Source organism: Liolophura sinensis, chromosome 6 (assembly GCF_032854445.1).
Source record: "Liolophura sinensis isolate JHLJ2023 chromosome 6, CUHK_Ljap_v2, whole genome shotgun sequence".
Lineage (NCBI taxonomy): Eukaryota > Metazoa > Mollusca > Polyplacophora > Chitonida > Chitonidae > Liolophura > Liolophura sinensis.
In genome coordinates, this window is record NC_088300.1 from 31,053,953 (window position 1) to 31,070,115 (window position 16,163).

At 36.0% G+C, this 16,163-nt stretch overlaps 1 protein-coding gene across 1 annotated transcript in view; it reads right to left on the reverse strand.

Moving 5' to 3' along the window:
* Nucleotides 1–16,163, reverse strand: part of LOC135467826 (dihydrolipoyllysine-residue succinyltransferase component of 2-oxoglutarate dehydrogenase complex, mitochondrial-like) — a 35,307-nt gene that overhangs the window by 7,070 nt on the left and 12,074 nt on the right. Inside the window, exons 5-10 of the mRNA XM_064745705.1 lie at nt 15,467–15,541; nt 14,362–14,417; nt 6,255–6,363; nt 5,658–5,920; nt 2,818–2,915; nt 1,713–1,911 (exon numbers count right to left, since the gene is read on the reverse strand). Coding sequence (XP_064601775.1) covers nt 1,713–1,911; nt 2,818–2,915; nt 5,658–5,920; nt 6,255–6,363; nt 14,362–14,417; nt 15,467–15,541 — 800 coding nt within the window. The remainder of the gene's footprint in view (nt 1–1,712; nt 1,912–2,817; nt 2,916–5,657; nt 5,921–6,254; nt 6,364–14,361; nt 14,418–15,466; nt 15,542–16,163) is intronic.

Consider the following 16,163-nt stretch of genomic DNA (forward strand, 5'->3'; position numbering starts at 1 on the left):
GAGACAGGCTTGTGTCTGTAGCTCAGCAACCACAGGCTCCTGGTCAGCAGAAAGCCTTGCCCCTTGGAGGTTTAACATGAATGACAAGATCTAAGAACGGGCACAAATTACAGAGACTTCAAACATTGCAAGTGAGCCGGCCACCGTAGGCCCATTTACTTCTGTAAGGTGTCGCGGCTTTCTATTAGCTGATGAAAGATGCTCATTACTCATTCATGAAATCCGACGCTTCAAAAACAGTTATAAAGCCATTGACAATAAACTGGTGAATACTTCATGATAAGCAAAAATAATAATGATGGTAGAAAAAAAAAACCCTGCATGTATATCTAATGACAATGCAGAAGGAAGCATGGCTCATTAAGCAAAGGAAGTGCAGCCTCATTATTATTTCAAATACCAGGAGAGATGTGCCATCCATTGGACACCATTTCATTTGTCTTTGTTGATAGGAAAACGTAGCCTAAGTACCTTGTATTTCATTCCAAGAACCGAAATGGATTGGATATTTCTTGCAGCAAATATAGATATGATTTTTATCTATTAAATATATCAGGTGCATTTTTAAGAATATGAATGTATTTTATATGTCGATCCTCACATCAACAAACACCATCTGTGTGACCCAATAATAACATCCCCCTGCACCGGTGGTAACGTCACACACAGGCTACATGTACATGTGTAAGCACCCTAAATCCTTTTGCATATTTCTAAAAAGATGAAAGCAATAATTGCACAAAACAGATGCAGGTAGATTATTCTACTTTATTTGATTCTTGTTTTACACCATGCTCATAATTATTTTACTTATCAGATGGCGGTGCAGTTCACATTTAGTGACACAACCTGGACAAGGCCAGGACAAAACCACCAAACGTTTGCCAGGTACCTGACGAAAATCACGACATAAAATCAAGCCCTGATCATCATAGCCTCAACATGATCAACGACAAGATGTCTGAACTGCAATAATTTTTAAATTGCAATTATTTTTCAAACCACAATTCTATTAAAATCAAAGACTAATTTTCTGCAAAATCCAAAATAACCTTGGGCAACTGGCAATCTTCATTCCAAGCATATGATGTTCCCAAGGTAATGATCTTCTCCATGTAATTAAATGATTTTGCTTCTGTAATGATGTTGCCGTTGTAATGATGTCCCATGTGTAGTGAGGTTCAAATGTAATGATGTTCCTACTGTAATGATGTACCCTATGTGATGATGTACCCAATGTAATGGTCTAATCTATGTGATGATGTTTCCTAATGTGATGATGTTTCCCAATGTAGTGATGTACCCACTGTGATGATGTTTCCCAATGTGGTGATGTTTCCCAATGTGACACTATTATCTAGGTAAAGATTTTTCCCAATGTAATGGTGTTCAGGTCCCACTGGACTGCTGATTTTGATTAAAAAGAAATTCCCGAGGAAAGTAATCAAAGTTCAAGCCATTTTAAGATCTCTAACTGAGGGAAATAAAGATTTCAAGTTATAGTAAAATTTACCAAAAATTAAGAATTTTATAACTGGTCATGGAAAATGATAATTACTCACGTATATGCCTTGTGACTTTACCTAAATTACAAGAATTCTTTTTTTTTTCACACACAAAAAACAATTACTGGCTGCATTCATTTCTGTGATATCTTTTGATAAAATTGACTAATTTTAAGTCACTCAACGCCGTCAAATCATTCATCTTACCTTAGGTGTTGCTACAGCAACACTGATATCAACGTAATCTCTATATACTATCTCAAGGTCATCTATAACAGCGTTTACGATTGGTTGGTCTTGGAGGGCAAATGCAGAGGCCTTGACAAAAGCCGACATGAAACCCAACTTCATGCCAAACTTCTTCAAAAATGCTTCCTTGTATTTTGATCTTAGATCTATGATGTTTCTGTAAGAAAAACAACTCAAAATTATTATCCTAACATTTTCATTCTACATCCATCAGCTATTGGAGTTAAGAAACTGGCAACTACAACAGGAAACAATATATGTACATGTAGGAGGTTTTTTTTAATAATTTTGATCCTAAAATACCTGTTACAGACATAAACTTACAACAGCCTACATAACATGCACATGTAAATGTAACAGCTGTTTTCAAATTACAAATGTTATACATCAATAAAATGTGAACAGGAAATTTATGACTGTAAAAATAACATCTTAAACAGAAACTGATAAGAACATGTACACACATCATGTTTAAGGGACGAATCAGAAAAATCACATATTTCTGTGGAAAAAAATGAAAACTCTATTAAAGGAAAACATCTCTAAAAAGCAAAGTAGGCATCACTTAATAGACCCCTTAAAACAATGCATAAATATACTTCAAACTATTATTTTTAGATTTATGTGAAGAGAGGTAAAGGCGTTCAAACATTTGAACTGTAAGGTGGACTTTAGGGACCATACTATCAGAGTTTGTTAACTCTGACGTCACAGAAAGTTTATCCCACTCTAATCAAGACACTGAATGTTGGAATAACTCTTTCATTAAAGAGTGATTACTGAAAATGATTACTGAAATAATGTTCCCAAAAATTCCTTCCTTCTCGTCAACATCTGAAAAAAAGCTGATGTAACATCAGAGTTCTAGATACTGTCAGTAAGGCTCATAAGCCCACTATAGAATTTAAATATTTGAAAGTTTTTCAACAATTCAAAAAATCTAAAAAAATAAATGAAAGCATTTTTACGAATATTTTTCAGCTGTCTATATGATGACCCTTATTTCATGTTTTAGATTTCTTTTACTTTTAGGAGTGAGAAAATTCCAAGTTTATCAACATACGTCATATCAATCTCATTAAAGGTTGTCAACATGGCACATGTGTTCTGGGCATCCTTCAGGCGCTGGGCTATACGTTGGCGCATTCGGTTCATCTTTACCTGCAAAACACAGTAAAAACCATAACATCACAGATGGCACAGCTTGGATGGTCGCGAAAAAAAAACACTGAAAACTCAGCAGGTAACATTTTCAAGTTCATTCAAGCATAAAAGCTGGATAAATTCTTATGTAATGGGCTACAGTTATATAGTAGTCCCTGTTTACAGTTTGACAAATTCAAATAAGTTTGATGAAACAATACCCAAACTTCATGTGCAGCTCGAAATGTTCTTAGGCAAAGGCAAAAACAGATACTGGTAGATGAAATCATGTACTTAATATTTGTGCACTGAATGCAGTTGATTTAAATATCTCAATTGTGTTCAGTTTTATTGTGATTTTTGTACTGTTTTTATTTCTTACTGGCCTGCTTCTTCACAAATAGACCGGGCTGAAGAACAAAGATACTGTGTGATTCCTAAAACTGCACTTCAAGGCCATGAGAGAAAAATGACATGAAAATCTACATTGGATGTAAAATGTATTTTTTCGGGTTTCCCCCAAATGTATGCATCACTGTATGGGTATGACTGATAGTATAACAAGTGTGAGATTCAGTGCGTGAGAAGGTGGGCGAAAGTCAGTCTGCGGAATTTCTATGATGAGCAAAAAAATTGTAACAGCACACACAAAATTTCTGGATATTACCACGGTATCTTAAACCAAACCAATGTTAGGATCTAATCATTGATGTCATTGTTAAAACTTAAGGATGCTCTAACATTGTTAAATTCATTTGATGTACTTCAATTTTTTCCCATGTTTGCAAAGTGTTTATTCAAGCAAATTCTGTAGACATTATTCTGTGTACATTGATAAAATTACACTTCTGTGAAGCCCTGAAATTGGCCATTCCAACCTAAGTTGTCTTGTCTCCAAAACCAACTTTAAAACGTGAATAAATTACACTAAATGTTGCTCTTACATATACCAAAAAGTTGACGAATTAGTGTAAATGACCAGAGTTTTAAGCTGTATAGGAGGAAGAAACCTTGCCAAGTACATGATAAAAGCTGCACTAGGTGGATTCAAACGCATGACTACATTGGTAAAGAGCTAGTGATGTGAACTAAAACATCTTGACATTTTCAAGTCTCAATACTGGACATATACTACATAAACTGGAGAATATCAGTAATAAAATGTACATGCCCAATAACAGACACAACCTGTCTCTCAGATCTGCTTAACGTCATGCTGCTTAATATCATGTCAATATTGGAAACAGTCTCCAGGCTCTAACTTGACAAAGACACCTGGTTATTAAAACAGTGGGAAAAGATAACGCATTGAATCTGATTACAAACATTGTAGTCTTCCGGTGACTGCAACTATTGCTGAGCTCATTCAAAATTAGGATGTCTGACAGGAAACAAATAAATGACTGTCGCATAGGAGAATGAGACACCTATGACAAGTGCTGCGGCGGCCACATGGGTTTCAAGATATTGAGGAAAATATAATTGTTACTTCTGACAGTCTCTACCAAATAATGATCTTTTTGTGGTACAAATATGTGCACAAAGATTGAATAGTTTTACTTACAATCACTAAAATTAAACCCACAACAAACACAGTCACCTACAGACAGGTGCAAGCAAAGACGATCCCTTCACCAAAACACCCAACATCACAATAAGAATATTCATACTCATAATCGGGATGTCCTCGCGCCCCCCCCCCTCAAAAAACCCTTGCACAACAATCCAGAATCATCCACCCATTCATAACTTGCATATATGCAAGGCTTGCACATGATGGAAAACTTTTACAAAACCTTGTCAATCAATTTTTAGCAACTTTTTTGTATCAAATCACAGTGTCTTAAGAATAATAACCTGGGCTCGGTTTCACAAAGCGGCGTACGACACTTTTTTGTCGTACATTTGTCGTACGACATTTTGTACATCACTATTACCGTATCATTGCCCTCTATGTGCGATTATCATACACGTACAACATCTTTGTGAAACTGGGTCCGGGACAATATTATTTCCAGTGGAAAAAAAAAAATTAAGAAGAAATTAGAATGGGAAAAGTCTTGTGAAAATTCACCAGGAAAACCAATATAAACATGTTTTGGAAAATAGCAGCATTGTTTCATTATGGCCACCAATGGCCATCTTCAATGGCTGGCAGAGTAAAACAAATATATTGCATCAAAGAAACAGAGTCACCATATATTTATAGTGAAGACAAAGTCTGCCACTATATATACATAGAAAAAATGATCAGAAAAATATGTAAAAAATTCTACAAAGTTTTTAAAGCTGGGAATATGATGTTCAGCACTGGGGATATGGCACCGACAGACAATTTACTCCGAGTAGCCATGTTGTAAAAGCCCTTATGAACTTTGCCAATCACTAGTGCTGAAAGCGTCACGTGACAATAGGCTGACAAGTCAAAAAACCTGTTAGCTCTGGATGGTTAGTGTGGTTTATTATAGTGGATAGACAGATATTGATGCAATAAAATGGATTTTGTGGGTGTGGGTGTTCACTGAGTTCTGAGTAAGATCAACGATGACGTAATTTCTGAAAAAATCCGACCGTTGATGGAAAACATGCATAATATGGAGGGGTAATTAACAGGTATAAAAATACCTCCAAAATGAAATTTTTTCAACAAAAATTCTGGGGGCATAATTTTCCTTTATTTGGCATAGAAACCTAATCTTATAGTTCCTTTTCATGTATCCTTTAATTGCAGAAACTTACAAAAGCAGTAGTAAAGCTTACCCTTTGTTCCGAGCGTGCGCCTGGAGCTGGTGTAGAGCCTTGAGCTGTAGCTGGAGTGACTTTGACAGAAGAGCTGGGCTCAGATGACTTGGGGCCTTTGGGGACTGAGGGTACAGGGGGAGGGGAAGAGGGGATAGGGCCTGAGCTACCCTTTGAGTCCTCCTTAGGCTTAGACTCATCCGCTTTGGCCTTGGAGTCAGCCTCAGTGGACTTTGATTCAGCCTCATCAGACTTCGCAGCATCCTTCTGAGCTGGGGCTTCCCCTGCAGAAAACAAAGGGAATAGTGATCAATATATGATCAACAGTCATTGATATATGATCAATCATTACAGATTCTGTCATAAAGGTGTGGCTCTCATAAACAATGTTGACATATGTTTAATTATATGCCTTGGGTAGTATGGATATTTCAAACAATTAGTTGATGATGTAATTATCTCTTACAATGTTACCAAAATGTCTGACATGTAAAACTTAACGGTTTAGTATTAATTTAATTGAACTTAATGTATTCATAGTAAATCCGAAATACTGTTTACATACACCTATGTGAATGTTACCTAGAAGACGCCAAGTCTGCTTCAGAAGTAGTTTACCTGTAAGCTTTAACTTGAACAGTTTCTGCTTTGCCTCAACCCGATCTCCATCTTGTACATAAAGTTCTTCTATAACACCGGATGCAGGGGAGGGCACTGGAAGAGCCGTCTGAAATAAACAATGTTAGCTTATATATTTGTCATTCTAAATAATGGACTATGAACAACTTTTTTGACATTTGTGTCAATGTGTATGTATATATATGTACGTGCAATTCAGTCAGCCTAGAAAACATTGCGTCAAACAGCGACAGGCCTGAAATGACATATATATTTCCTGGATATTTGCTTTCAGTATAATTTATTCAAGAATATTCCACTTATACAATGACTGGCAGCATTATTATCGGGGGAGTGGGGGAGGAGAAGGTCAGAGCCAAGGGGAAACCATCTGCAGGTTGTTTGCAGATCTTCCCATGTAAGACCGGAGAGAAAGAGAACTCACAATGACTGCATTGGTGAGAGGCTTGAGAGTCATTGCTCCACTCTGGCACGCTAACCACTTGGCCATGGAGGCCCCATTTCAGAACAACGATTACATGTAGCTGACATCACTGACTCATTAAAAATTCCTTTGTCACTGACTTGGTAAAAGTTCCAGTTCCTTGGTATACTTTTATATACCAGTAATCATTATACTGAAAACTAAAACTCCTCTTAATAAAAAAAGAGCTTACATTGTAAACACCAAAGTTTTTAGTTTCAGTTTTGTTTAAATTTCTTCCTGTGTAGTAGGCGTCGTGAGTTAATGCTTCAGCTAATCGTTTACCTTAAGTCGGTAGCCCCCACACTACCTGTAGCTGTGCTGGATTTGTTAGAATAATTGACCAGCTGTCCCGGCTCTTGTCTTGTCAGATATACAATATACAGCGTGTGTGTTTACCAAGACTGTGGCGCTCTCCAGCTACCTGGTCACCCTGTAGATTCTCAGTAACAGGTGGGGACACAGTTTGTTTGCTGGCCCTCTCCCAATCCACAGGTGAAAAGCCAAACAGCCAAACATGATCTAGTTTTCTCTGCTTTGTGCAGTTATAATTCTACAAGACAGCCTCAGGCTGTCAAGCATGTGTCATGTGGATCATTATTATTCAAATCTGCAGCAATACTTGGCTAAAAACTGACAAGAAGCTTACACACTATATATTCTTTTCTTTTACTGTTTTTTTTTTTTGACTACTTACAGAAACAATTTATCAAAAACTAGCATGTTATTATGCACCTCCCGTTTTCCCTTCACACACATGTCTAATGAGAAAATAGGCCTACATTCACATTATCTTAAATTTGTGACATATTTAAACTGTATTTCAAATCAGTATGTTAAAAAAGATTATAACAGCCTACTCAGATATCAGACACCTTTAGCTGAATTTGTTTACCTATTCTAATCTGAAGTTACAAGTTACACGTTGAACTTTTACCTTTTAACTGAAGGTCTCCATTCTATCATACCATTTTGTTTTAATAAGTACTTCCATACTGTCAGATCACCATTCTAACTGTAGTGGTGAACCTAGTATGTATCCACTTTGCCTCAAAACTAGTGGTCTTTAATTCTAGAAATCCATGACAAGGACACAAGATTTGATGCACCATTTAGTCACTGCACACTGATACCAGACTGACCTGTACATGCCTACATGTACAATGGAGAAAAATAAATTTCATACTCTCCTTGTTGCCGAAACTTTTTTTCTACGATGATATCATCCACCCTTATAAACAAATCCCAATACACCATTCTAAGATCAACAGAAAAAATCGGGTAAAATGAGGCACTTAGCAATGGGAGTAAGTTACAGTACATGTTTATATTTTGAGTGACGAATCTAAAACATTTGCACCTGTAATTTTGTTAATGAAAATACCCGCTAGCATTTCTACTTTGGCTTTCTTCAGATATTGGCAAACATACGAGATCTTCCGATGCCTGTCCTTCCCTGTTGACGATAACAAGCTGTACGTATATATCTATCACAGATCTTTTATGTTCATCAGCAGAAACATCTGTGTTTTACCATAAGCTTTGTACACTGAATACAAGTGGATTCTGGCTAACCAGATAATGTATCCTAACACATGTTGACAGATTGTGTGTAGAGTTAGCACTGGACTGGAGGCAATTTGACAAAAGTACAGCCCTTAAGACACAGGTAAGTACACATATCTGTGTGGTGGCAGAGGGAGAGACTGGCACACCAAGGAGGACATCTCGCCCACTTCACATCCCATCTGTTACCAGAGCCTCCACCACAACAGCCAAGTCTTAAGTGCTTTGAGTGGTTTATGGTCGCTGCCTTGTTACTTGCCCACCACCCCCAGGGTTTGTTTTAGAACAGGCTCTCAAAACAATTAGGATGGGTTTTCCAAGCAAGCTGTGTCTTGGAGATCTTTAAACACAGTGGTACATGCTGTAAGGATAATACAAGCCATATTGTTGCACGTCAACTGTTCAGGTGACATTTTCTATATGTATACCTTACACATGTATACATTTATTCCAGGCCAATGCAATTCAGTTATTGCATATTTGTTACGGGCTAAGTTTTTAGCAACAACTGTGTATTAATGAAAAATGTCTGCACAGATACTGTATTTCACTTAAAGTTTTGGTAGGTAAAAATGCAATTTCAGAAGCAAATAAAGGCATTAAAATTATACGTTTTCTGATAAGAAATAAATTGAACTTCACCATAAATCTGAAGTAGCCAAATAAAGTGAATGAATCAATCAGAATCTAACAGAATGTGTCACTTAAAAAGTGCTAAAATTAGGTCAAATACAATACTTAGCGAACTAAATAACAATTCACAAGCATTTCATTAAGTAAAACACTGAAAGTGTCAAATACTCTTAGTTCATTTATTTATTTCATTAGTGTTTTATACTGCAAATGTGTACATGTTGCTAACAGCCCAAATAGATAATGAAGAACTGACTTGATGTTTAGCTGCCCAGGGCATTATGTACTTCGCGTGAGATTAAAACTATGCTGCCCTCAAGATGACAAAAAGAATGTCTATACCATCATCTTTTCCATCAAATAACGTTTCTTTTCATCAATTTATAATTCTGCACAAAATTTTTCAGTCTTCAGAGGTGTTTTACGCCAAATTTTAGGTCTCAAACTTAACATTTGAAAAAACCTTAAAACTGGAGATTCCAATTCTTCATATACCTGTGGGACAATGAAAGCAAACCTGATGGATCATTGGTGTCTATCTGACGAAGTTATCCATATCTTAATAATGTTGGGAGAGTATCATTTTTGGGTTTGGCAGCGAAATGAAACGTGAACTGTCCATCCAGGAAACGATGAATTTATTTCTTTTATTAGTGTTTTATGCCGTGGTCAAGAATATTTCATTTAAAAAATTTACAGCAGTCTGTATTATGATGGGAGGAAACCAGGCAGAGCTTGGGAGAAACCAATGACCATTTGCACGTTGCTAGCAGAAATTCCCACGTATGGCTGGAGAGGAAGCCAATGAGCTGGATGACCTCACACAGACTGCATTGGTGAGAGGCTCCTAGGTCAATGCGCCACCTGGGTCATTGCGCCACGCTGGCACCTAGACCATGGAGGCTCCGATGAAATGACGACTGTCAACAGCTTAATGTACGTACATGTAGATGAACAATCTTCATATTTTGATTAGATTTTCATGTAAACTCCAAGCAATTTTATTCAACAACTTAATATCTTCCTGATGGCATGTACATAAACAACAGCAATATGTCTTATCATCATTATTATCGGTTCATGAGCATGTGGCATAGTGGGGCAATGCAGTATATGCTAGATGCACTTCCTAACACTGACCTTACATAACGCAAGCCTGTCTGCAATTCAAACAAACTACACCCTTATTTTTATATTTTCCAACACATTCTTAATATCGCATCTTTATAATTAATCATGGCAGACACATAATACATATGATGACACAATCTTATCCAAGGTACCATCAACTTACACAGATTTTGCAGTGTATATATTTATTTGATTCATTTGTGTATGAGTGAGTGAGTACTTAGGATTTAATGTTGTACTTAATTTTTCAGCCATATGACAACAAAGGAGTCCTTAGAGTGCATGTAATTTGCCTCCTTGTTGCAGGACACATTTCCATTGCTTTTTTATCTAGTGCTGCTTCACTGAGACAACGTATCGAAGGCGAGTAAGTTTGTTCATATGAAAGAGCAATTTTCAGTTCAATTTATGCACATTTATAATTTGATTTTGGAGACAAAGCTAGATTGCCTGGATTGGCCAATTTCAGGGCTTCATAAAAAGTATAATTTTATCAGCCTACACAGAATAATGCCTTCATAATATGCTTGAATAACCACCTTGAAAACATGCAAAAAGGTTGAGAAATTACAGTATATATTTCAACACCTTCTCAATTAAAAGCCTATACTTGATCTTATTATGTGATATACACGTATAATGTAATGTTTTGTAAGTAACAGTGACAGGAAATGACACCTGGTAATCAAAAAGTTACCATTCTATACGTGTACACAGTGTTGACATTGACATACGCTGTACATGGTGTCTCATTATGACACAAGCTGTACATGGTGTCTAATTATGACATAAGCTGTACATGGTGTCTCATTATGACACAAGCTGTACATGGTGTCTCATTATGACATAAGCTGTACATGGTGTCTCATTATGACACAAGCTGTACATGGTGTCTCATTATGACATAAGCTGTGCATGGTATCTCATTAACATGACTAACCATGCATTCAATTACATGTACATATGCTGTTGCTCCAACTTACTTCTCTATACAAGGAAGTAAATAAGGAAATGATGTTTGACGGTAACATTCCACAATCTTAATCATATCAATATGATTCAGTAAAACCCTCAAACAAAATTCCCCTTGCTTTTACACTGCACTTGACTCAAATGTACAACTTATCTAACGATGAATATAAAAGAAAAAAAAAAAAAACATAAATAAATAACATGGGGCGGCAAATCAACAAGAGGGTGCACTTCATTTCTACAACACACAATGATACATGTACTTTCTTCAGGTGAACTTAAGCCACGGTTTACTGACATTTATTGACTTATTTCATTGCAGTTTCATGCACAATCTCACCGAGTCTATTTTAAACTCAAGTGACCAATCAGATCACACACATCTGTTGCTGTGACATATAGGTAGCTATCCATAGAAGTTCAAATTTTTACAACCCAAAAATCAAAATTGAGTTGTTTTTTTTTTGTTCAGGTTGAGTTTATTTATATTTTAAACACCGATTATAAGCTAGTATTGTGTTTAATTCCACTTTATCGACCAGTAATTTTGTGAACGCAAAAGTATATATGATATAATGGTGTATATATATATATATATATATATATATATATATATATATATATATATATGGAGAGAGAGAATGTTTACTTTCATTTCAGATCATGATTTTATTGCTGGTACATACATATACTTTAACAAGTACTAGTATATTATCCTGATCCGAGATAGTCATTGTATAATAAAAATAAAACAGTTATAAACCATGGTGATGCACGTTCAGATGTTGGTTATTTTATTAAAGGAGAGAAAGGAACTAACAAACATTATATCAAAAGTAAACATGTGCAAAATACAGAGATAAGGCTTATCCTGCTCAGAGGTATATAATGAAACAGTTATACTCAGTTATGTTCAGTTGTTGGTTGTTATTAGAAGAACTTTGAATATATTTTTGAATGCAATTCTGTTTTTATCCAAAAATTTGTATATTTCTGCCAGGAAAACAAAGAATTAAGATTTTTTTTACCCCACTTTTCAGTTTTTTTACCGAATTTTATCACTGAATACCGGGTGTAAAATCGACGCGTATGAATCCACGATGTGATTAATCCATTCATTTGTCACGAGAAGTTAGCGCTACGTTTCTTCACATAGAACAAAATTTTTATAGAGATACTGAATTTTTAAGTATTTCTTAAGAAATATTATAAAACAGAGTATTTTGACAGTTTGGTAAATGTATGTACAAAATGTCAAATTTAGACTATCAATTCAGCACAGGCGTATGGTAACTAAATGTAAACAGCAGCTTTATACACCATAGCAACTCCAGAGGGCCTGTATATATTCAGAGTTTTACACTATGGCGACGCCCACTAGCATCACCTTTCTCTTTCCCTACCATAAGTACACAAATAACACTCTCAAAGTTAGCGTTAGGGTGAGGTCCAAATTTAATTAAATGTGAAAAAAGAAACTACCATATGATAATTATTCCTGAATAAATTCTGAGCTTTATCTTGAACAACTAGATTTATACCTTTTACTTTGTTTGTTGTTGGATGGTTGGATAGAATTTAAAGCATACTAAACTATTAGGTAAGAAAGGGACAAGAAAGACACTACCAAGAACAACTTTTCAAGGTCACTCATAAAAAGAGCAATACAAAAATTAGTTTTGACAAATACAAATCATTGGATGATTTTGCTAGAATACACATTTACTACAATATAATTTGCATGAAACATTGCCCGTACCAAGTCCCACCACTAGGGTGTCTTTTCCTCCACAAAATTAATCATTTCTGACTAATGTGAAACCTTTCCTACACTATCTGATTTAATAGACTCATCCTTCAATATCTTAATGTACAGGAGGAAATGCAACAAACCTTTTCTATACAAGGACAATGTGGTAGTGTGAAAGCCTTCATGTAAGGCGACATAAAAAGTTTTTTTTTCTCTAAAGGCAAAGGCCTACACATTTGGTGACTGGGACAGAGACAAGCACAGACATCATTGTAGCACCTACAATGAGCCCTCCATAGCTACAACTGTATCACTGTGGGCTCAATAAAATGAAAAAAAAGAGAGAGAGAGAGAGAAAAGACCTTAAATTCCAAGCTTGTCAACCTTTAAACTTCATGATGTAAATTTTTTGTATACTTTACTTTATGCAACATCTCCATGCATGTGGACAGTGGCAAAGATTAAATTTTTTCCTCCCAATAACTGCTCTTAAACTCTTTCAAAACCTATAGAACATTCCAATTTAAACTGTAATGGTATATGAGGGAAAAAGTGCTGGAAAAATCCACCAAAGGGAGAAGATAAAACACTATATATTTGACAAGGCTTCGCTCAAATCTTCAGAACTTCACACAATCTAATACTGATAGAGCAGAGCATGTGGTACACTGTTTAATAAACTCGCCAACAATCACACACTGCTTAGTGTTATTTTAAATTGTCTTGCAGCTGTCGACAGCTTTAACAATACAAATGTAGATGCTGTGAGATATAAGAGCAGCATTCTGACCCTATATCATGAGGGAAGCAGGGTGCTTTTGAAACAAGATCTACCAGAATCACTGAATCACAACTTGTTCACTTAAAGAGAAAGCAAATATATCTACTTATTCCCTTCCATTTTTCATGCCTTACTTTTTACATTTTTTTTTATTTTATTTATTTTTCATTTATTTTTTTACTATTATTCAATGGCTGATGACTAAAATTTTATTTCGGTAATTTATACAGTACACAGAACCCAAAATTCACAGTACATGTAAGTGTAAAATAACGGAGTTTTATTATAAAACTCAGTTATTTCAATTATTCACAAGTCTTTAAGTTTCAAGGTTACATGTACATGTAGGAATTCTTGTTTTCAATGTTTTGCTTTCTTTCCAAATTATTTATTCAAATAAAATTTAAAATATATTCAAAATCTCCAAATCCTGATTTCTCCTTAACACTAAAATTAGCTCGTCTACTTGTCCTTTTAGATATACACAGATGTCTAGAAAATCAAGTGATCAGACAGACTTTTAACTTTGTGTAAACATGTACCTTTGCCATTTACAGCATCAAAGGCTAAGAGTAAGTGTGCAGGTTTGGCTTGCCTAAGGGAGGGCCAGTGTGGCAGACAATACAGTCAGCAAAGCGTTACAATCCCTGACGCTGCGCACAGAAACCCACAAAAATCAGCTCACCTTTCCTGATGAGATACAAATCCAGTGTATTTTACCCAAAAGCTATCTAAATACCAAGTGTTATTGATTGTGTTTTCAACGAGCTGTCGCCCTCGGTTTTCTTACCTTATCAGTTTCAATTTCAGCCACAACTTCATCTTCAGCAACAAAGTCGCCCACAGCTGTGCAGAGAGAAATAAAAAGCCATTCGTGACAAAAGGAACTGGCAAATCGACAATACACTACGGGGTGTATCAAGATGAGGCCATTTCTACGGCTTCAACAAAGACATATTACTCTGTTACCAATTAGAACTCTGTCTGTGTTTGTCCCCAGCCAAAAAAAAGTTAAAGATGTAAAATCCGATAGCGGCCCATTGTGCTGTCCCTTCGTTCAGGGAGATGAGAGCACAATAACTGAAATCAGAGGGATATCGGCAAATACCTCAGCAATTGTCCCCCCAGATCTGCGATAAACACTCGTGTCTTGTTCAATATCCAAGAAGGGAGATTAAAAGAGAATTCAATATTGTCGGCGAGTGAAGGTAAAACAACAGGTGCATGAAGCCGGGGCCCTGGACTCCGCAACAGTTGGGAAAACTCAGGATCAATTTAAGTACATTTCGTCCTTCTTTCAAGAGAGTTTGCTATCAAAGAGAGAAGCACGATTCCAGCTCTTCTATCACTTGTGCACACTCTTGAAATAAATCACCCACAGATGGGCTGTTGTCACAAATTGTGTTCACATCTTTGAAACTAATCATTCACATCAAACAAAAGAATGCATCAAAGGAAAAGAAAATTATACATCCACTTTTTTTGTTGCCATATTTTCTTCAATTTGTGTTGTTTTTTTTTGTTTTGTTTTTTTTTTTTCTTGTGACCTTATGACTTAATGCAGGTTAACTGTGTTACATTAACTACCTATGCAGGTGTATTAAAGATGGCAAGCTGTTACATGCGACACATTTCAGACACAGACTTTCAAATCCATCTCTACTGCTTCTCTCAAACATCACCGACTCGCAGAAATCTCCACAATTTCTATTCATAATTCGATCAGTAAGACCAACAGCATCACAACTTACAAGCTAGCTTACAAAAGAAAAAAGCAAAAGAATTTCATATATTAAAGCTGTTTAGTTCTTCTGCATCTATATGTGTGTCTCGGAAAATTTCTCACAATTATTTTCCCTTTCAGATTAAATCCATGCAGGAAAACTAAAACTGACCTTTCTCCCACCTGACATCCCCTTCAGATACCGATTCGGGAAAAGCTGGTGTCATCACATCCTTGAAATCATCATCTGTAAAAGTTCACAGGAATCAGTCTAGCATATATGTTAACAGTTACACTGCTCCTTTTCACACCTCAGCCATCTGAGCAATTTTCCTGATTGGTGTTTAATGCCACACACTGAAAAATTTTTCACTTATACAACAGAGGTTGGGTTTATGGGTGAAGCTAGAACACCCAGAGTCAACCACTGGCAAAACGGGATGAAGAAGCAGGGAACCGGAGAAAAAAAATAAAATGATCTTCAGTTAATCAGATCATGACGCTGTAAGAGAGTGTGTACCAAATTACCATAAATAACCATAAACTTCCTCCGTGACAAACTTGCTCAATTTTCCTGATTCTGAGAGTTCATCTGATTTTATAAGGGTGTTTTGAGGTTTATTTGAAACATGGGAAGATATTCCACAGGAAAATTGTCAGTTTCAGCACCAAAAATATTTTGTGACATTTATTTGCCTCAAAAAAATGCATTTTTGTGCGCCAAATTTTATGTCATTTAAGGTAGTCTTGCGTGTACTGCATTAATTTTTGAAATATCATGCTCACAACATCAAAGAGGAACACACAGCCAAACTCACACACGGACAGATGGGTATCACCATGCCCCACTTCCAAATGCAATGGGGTAT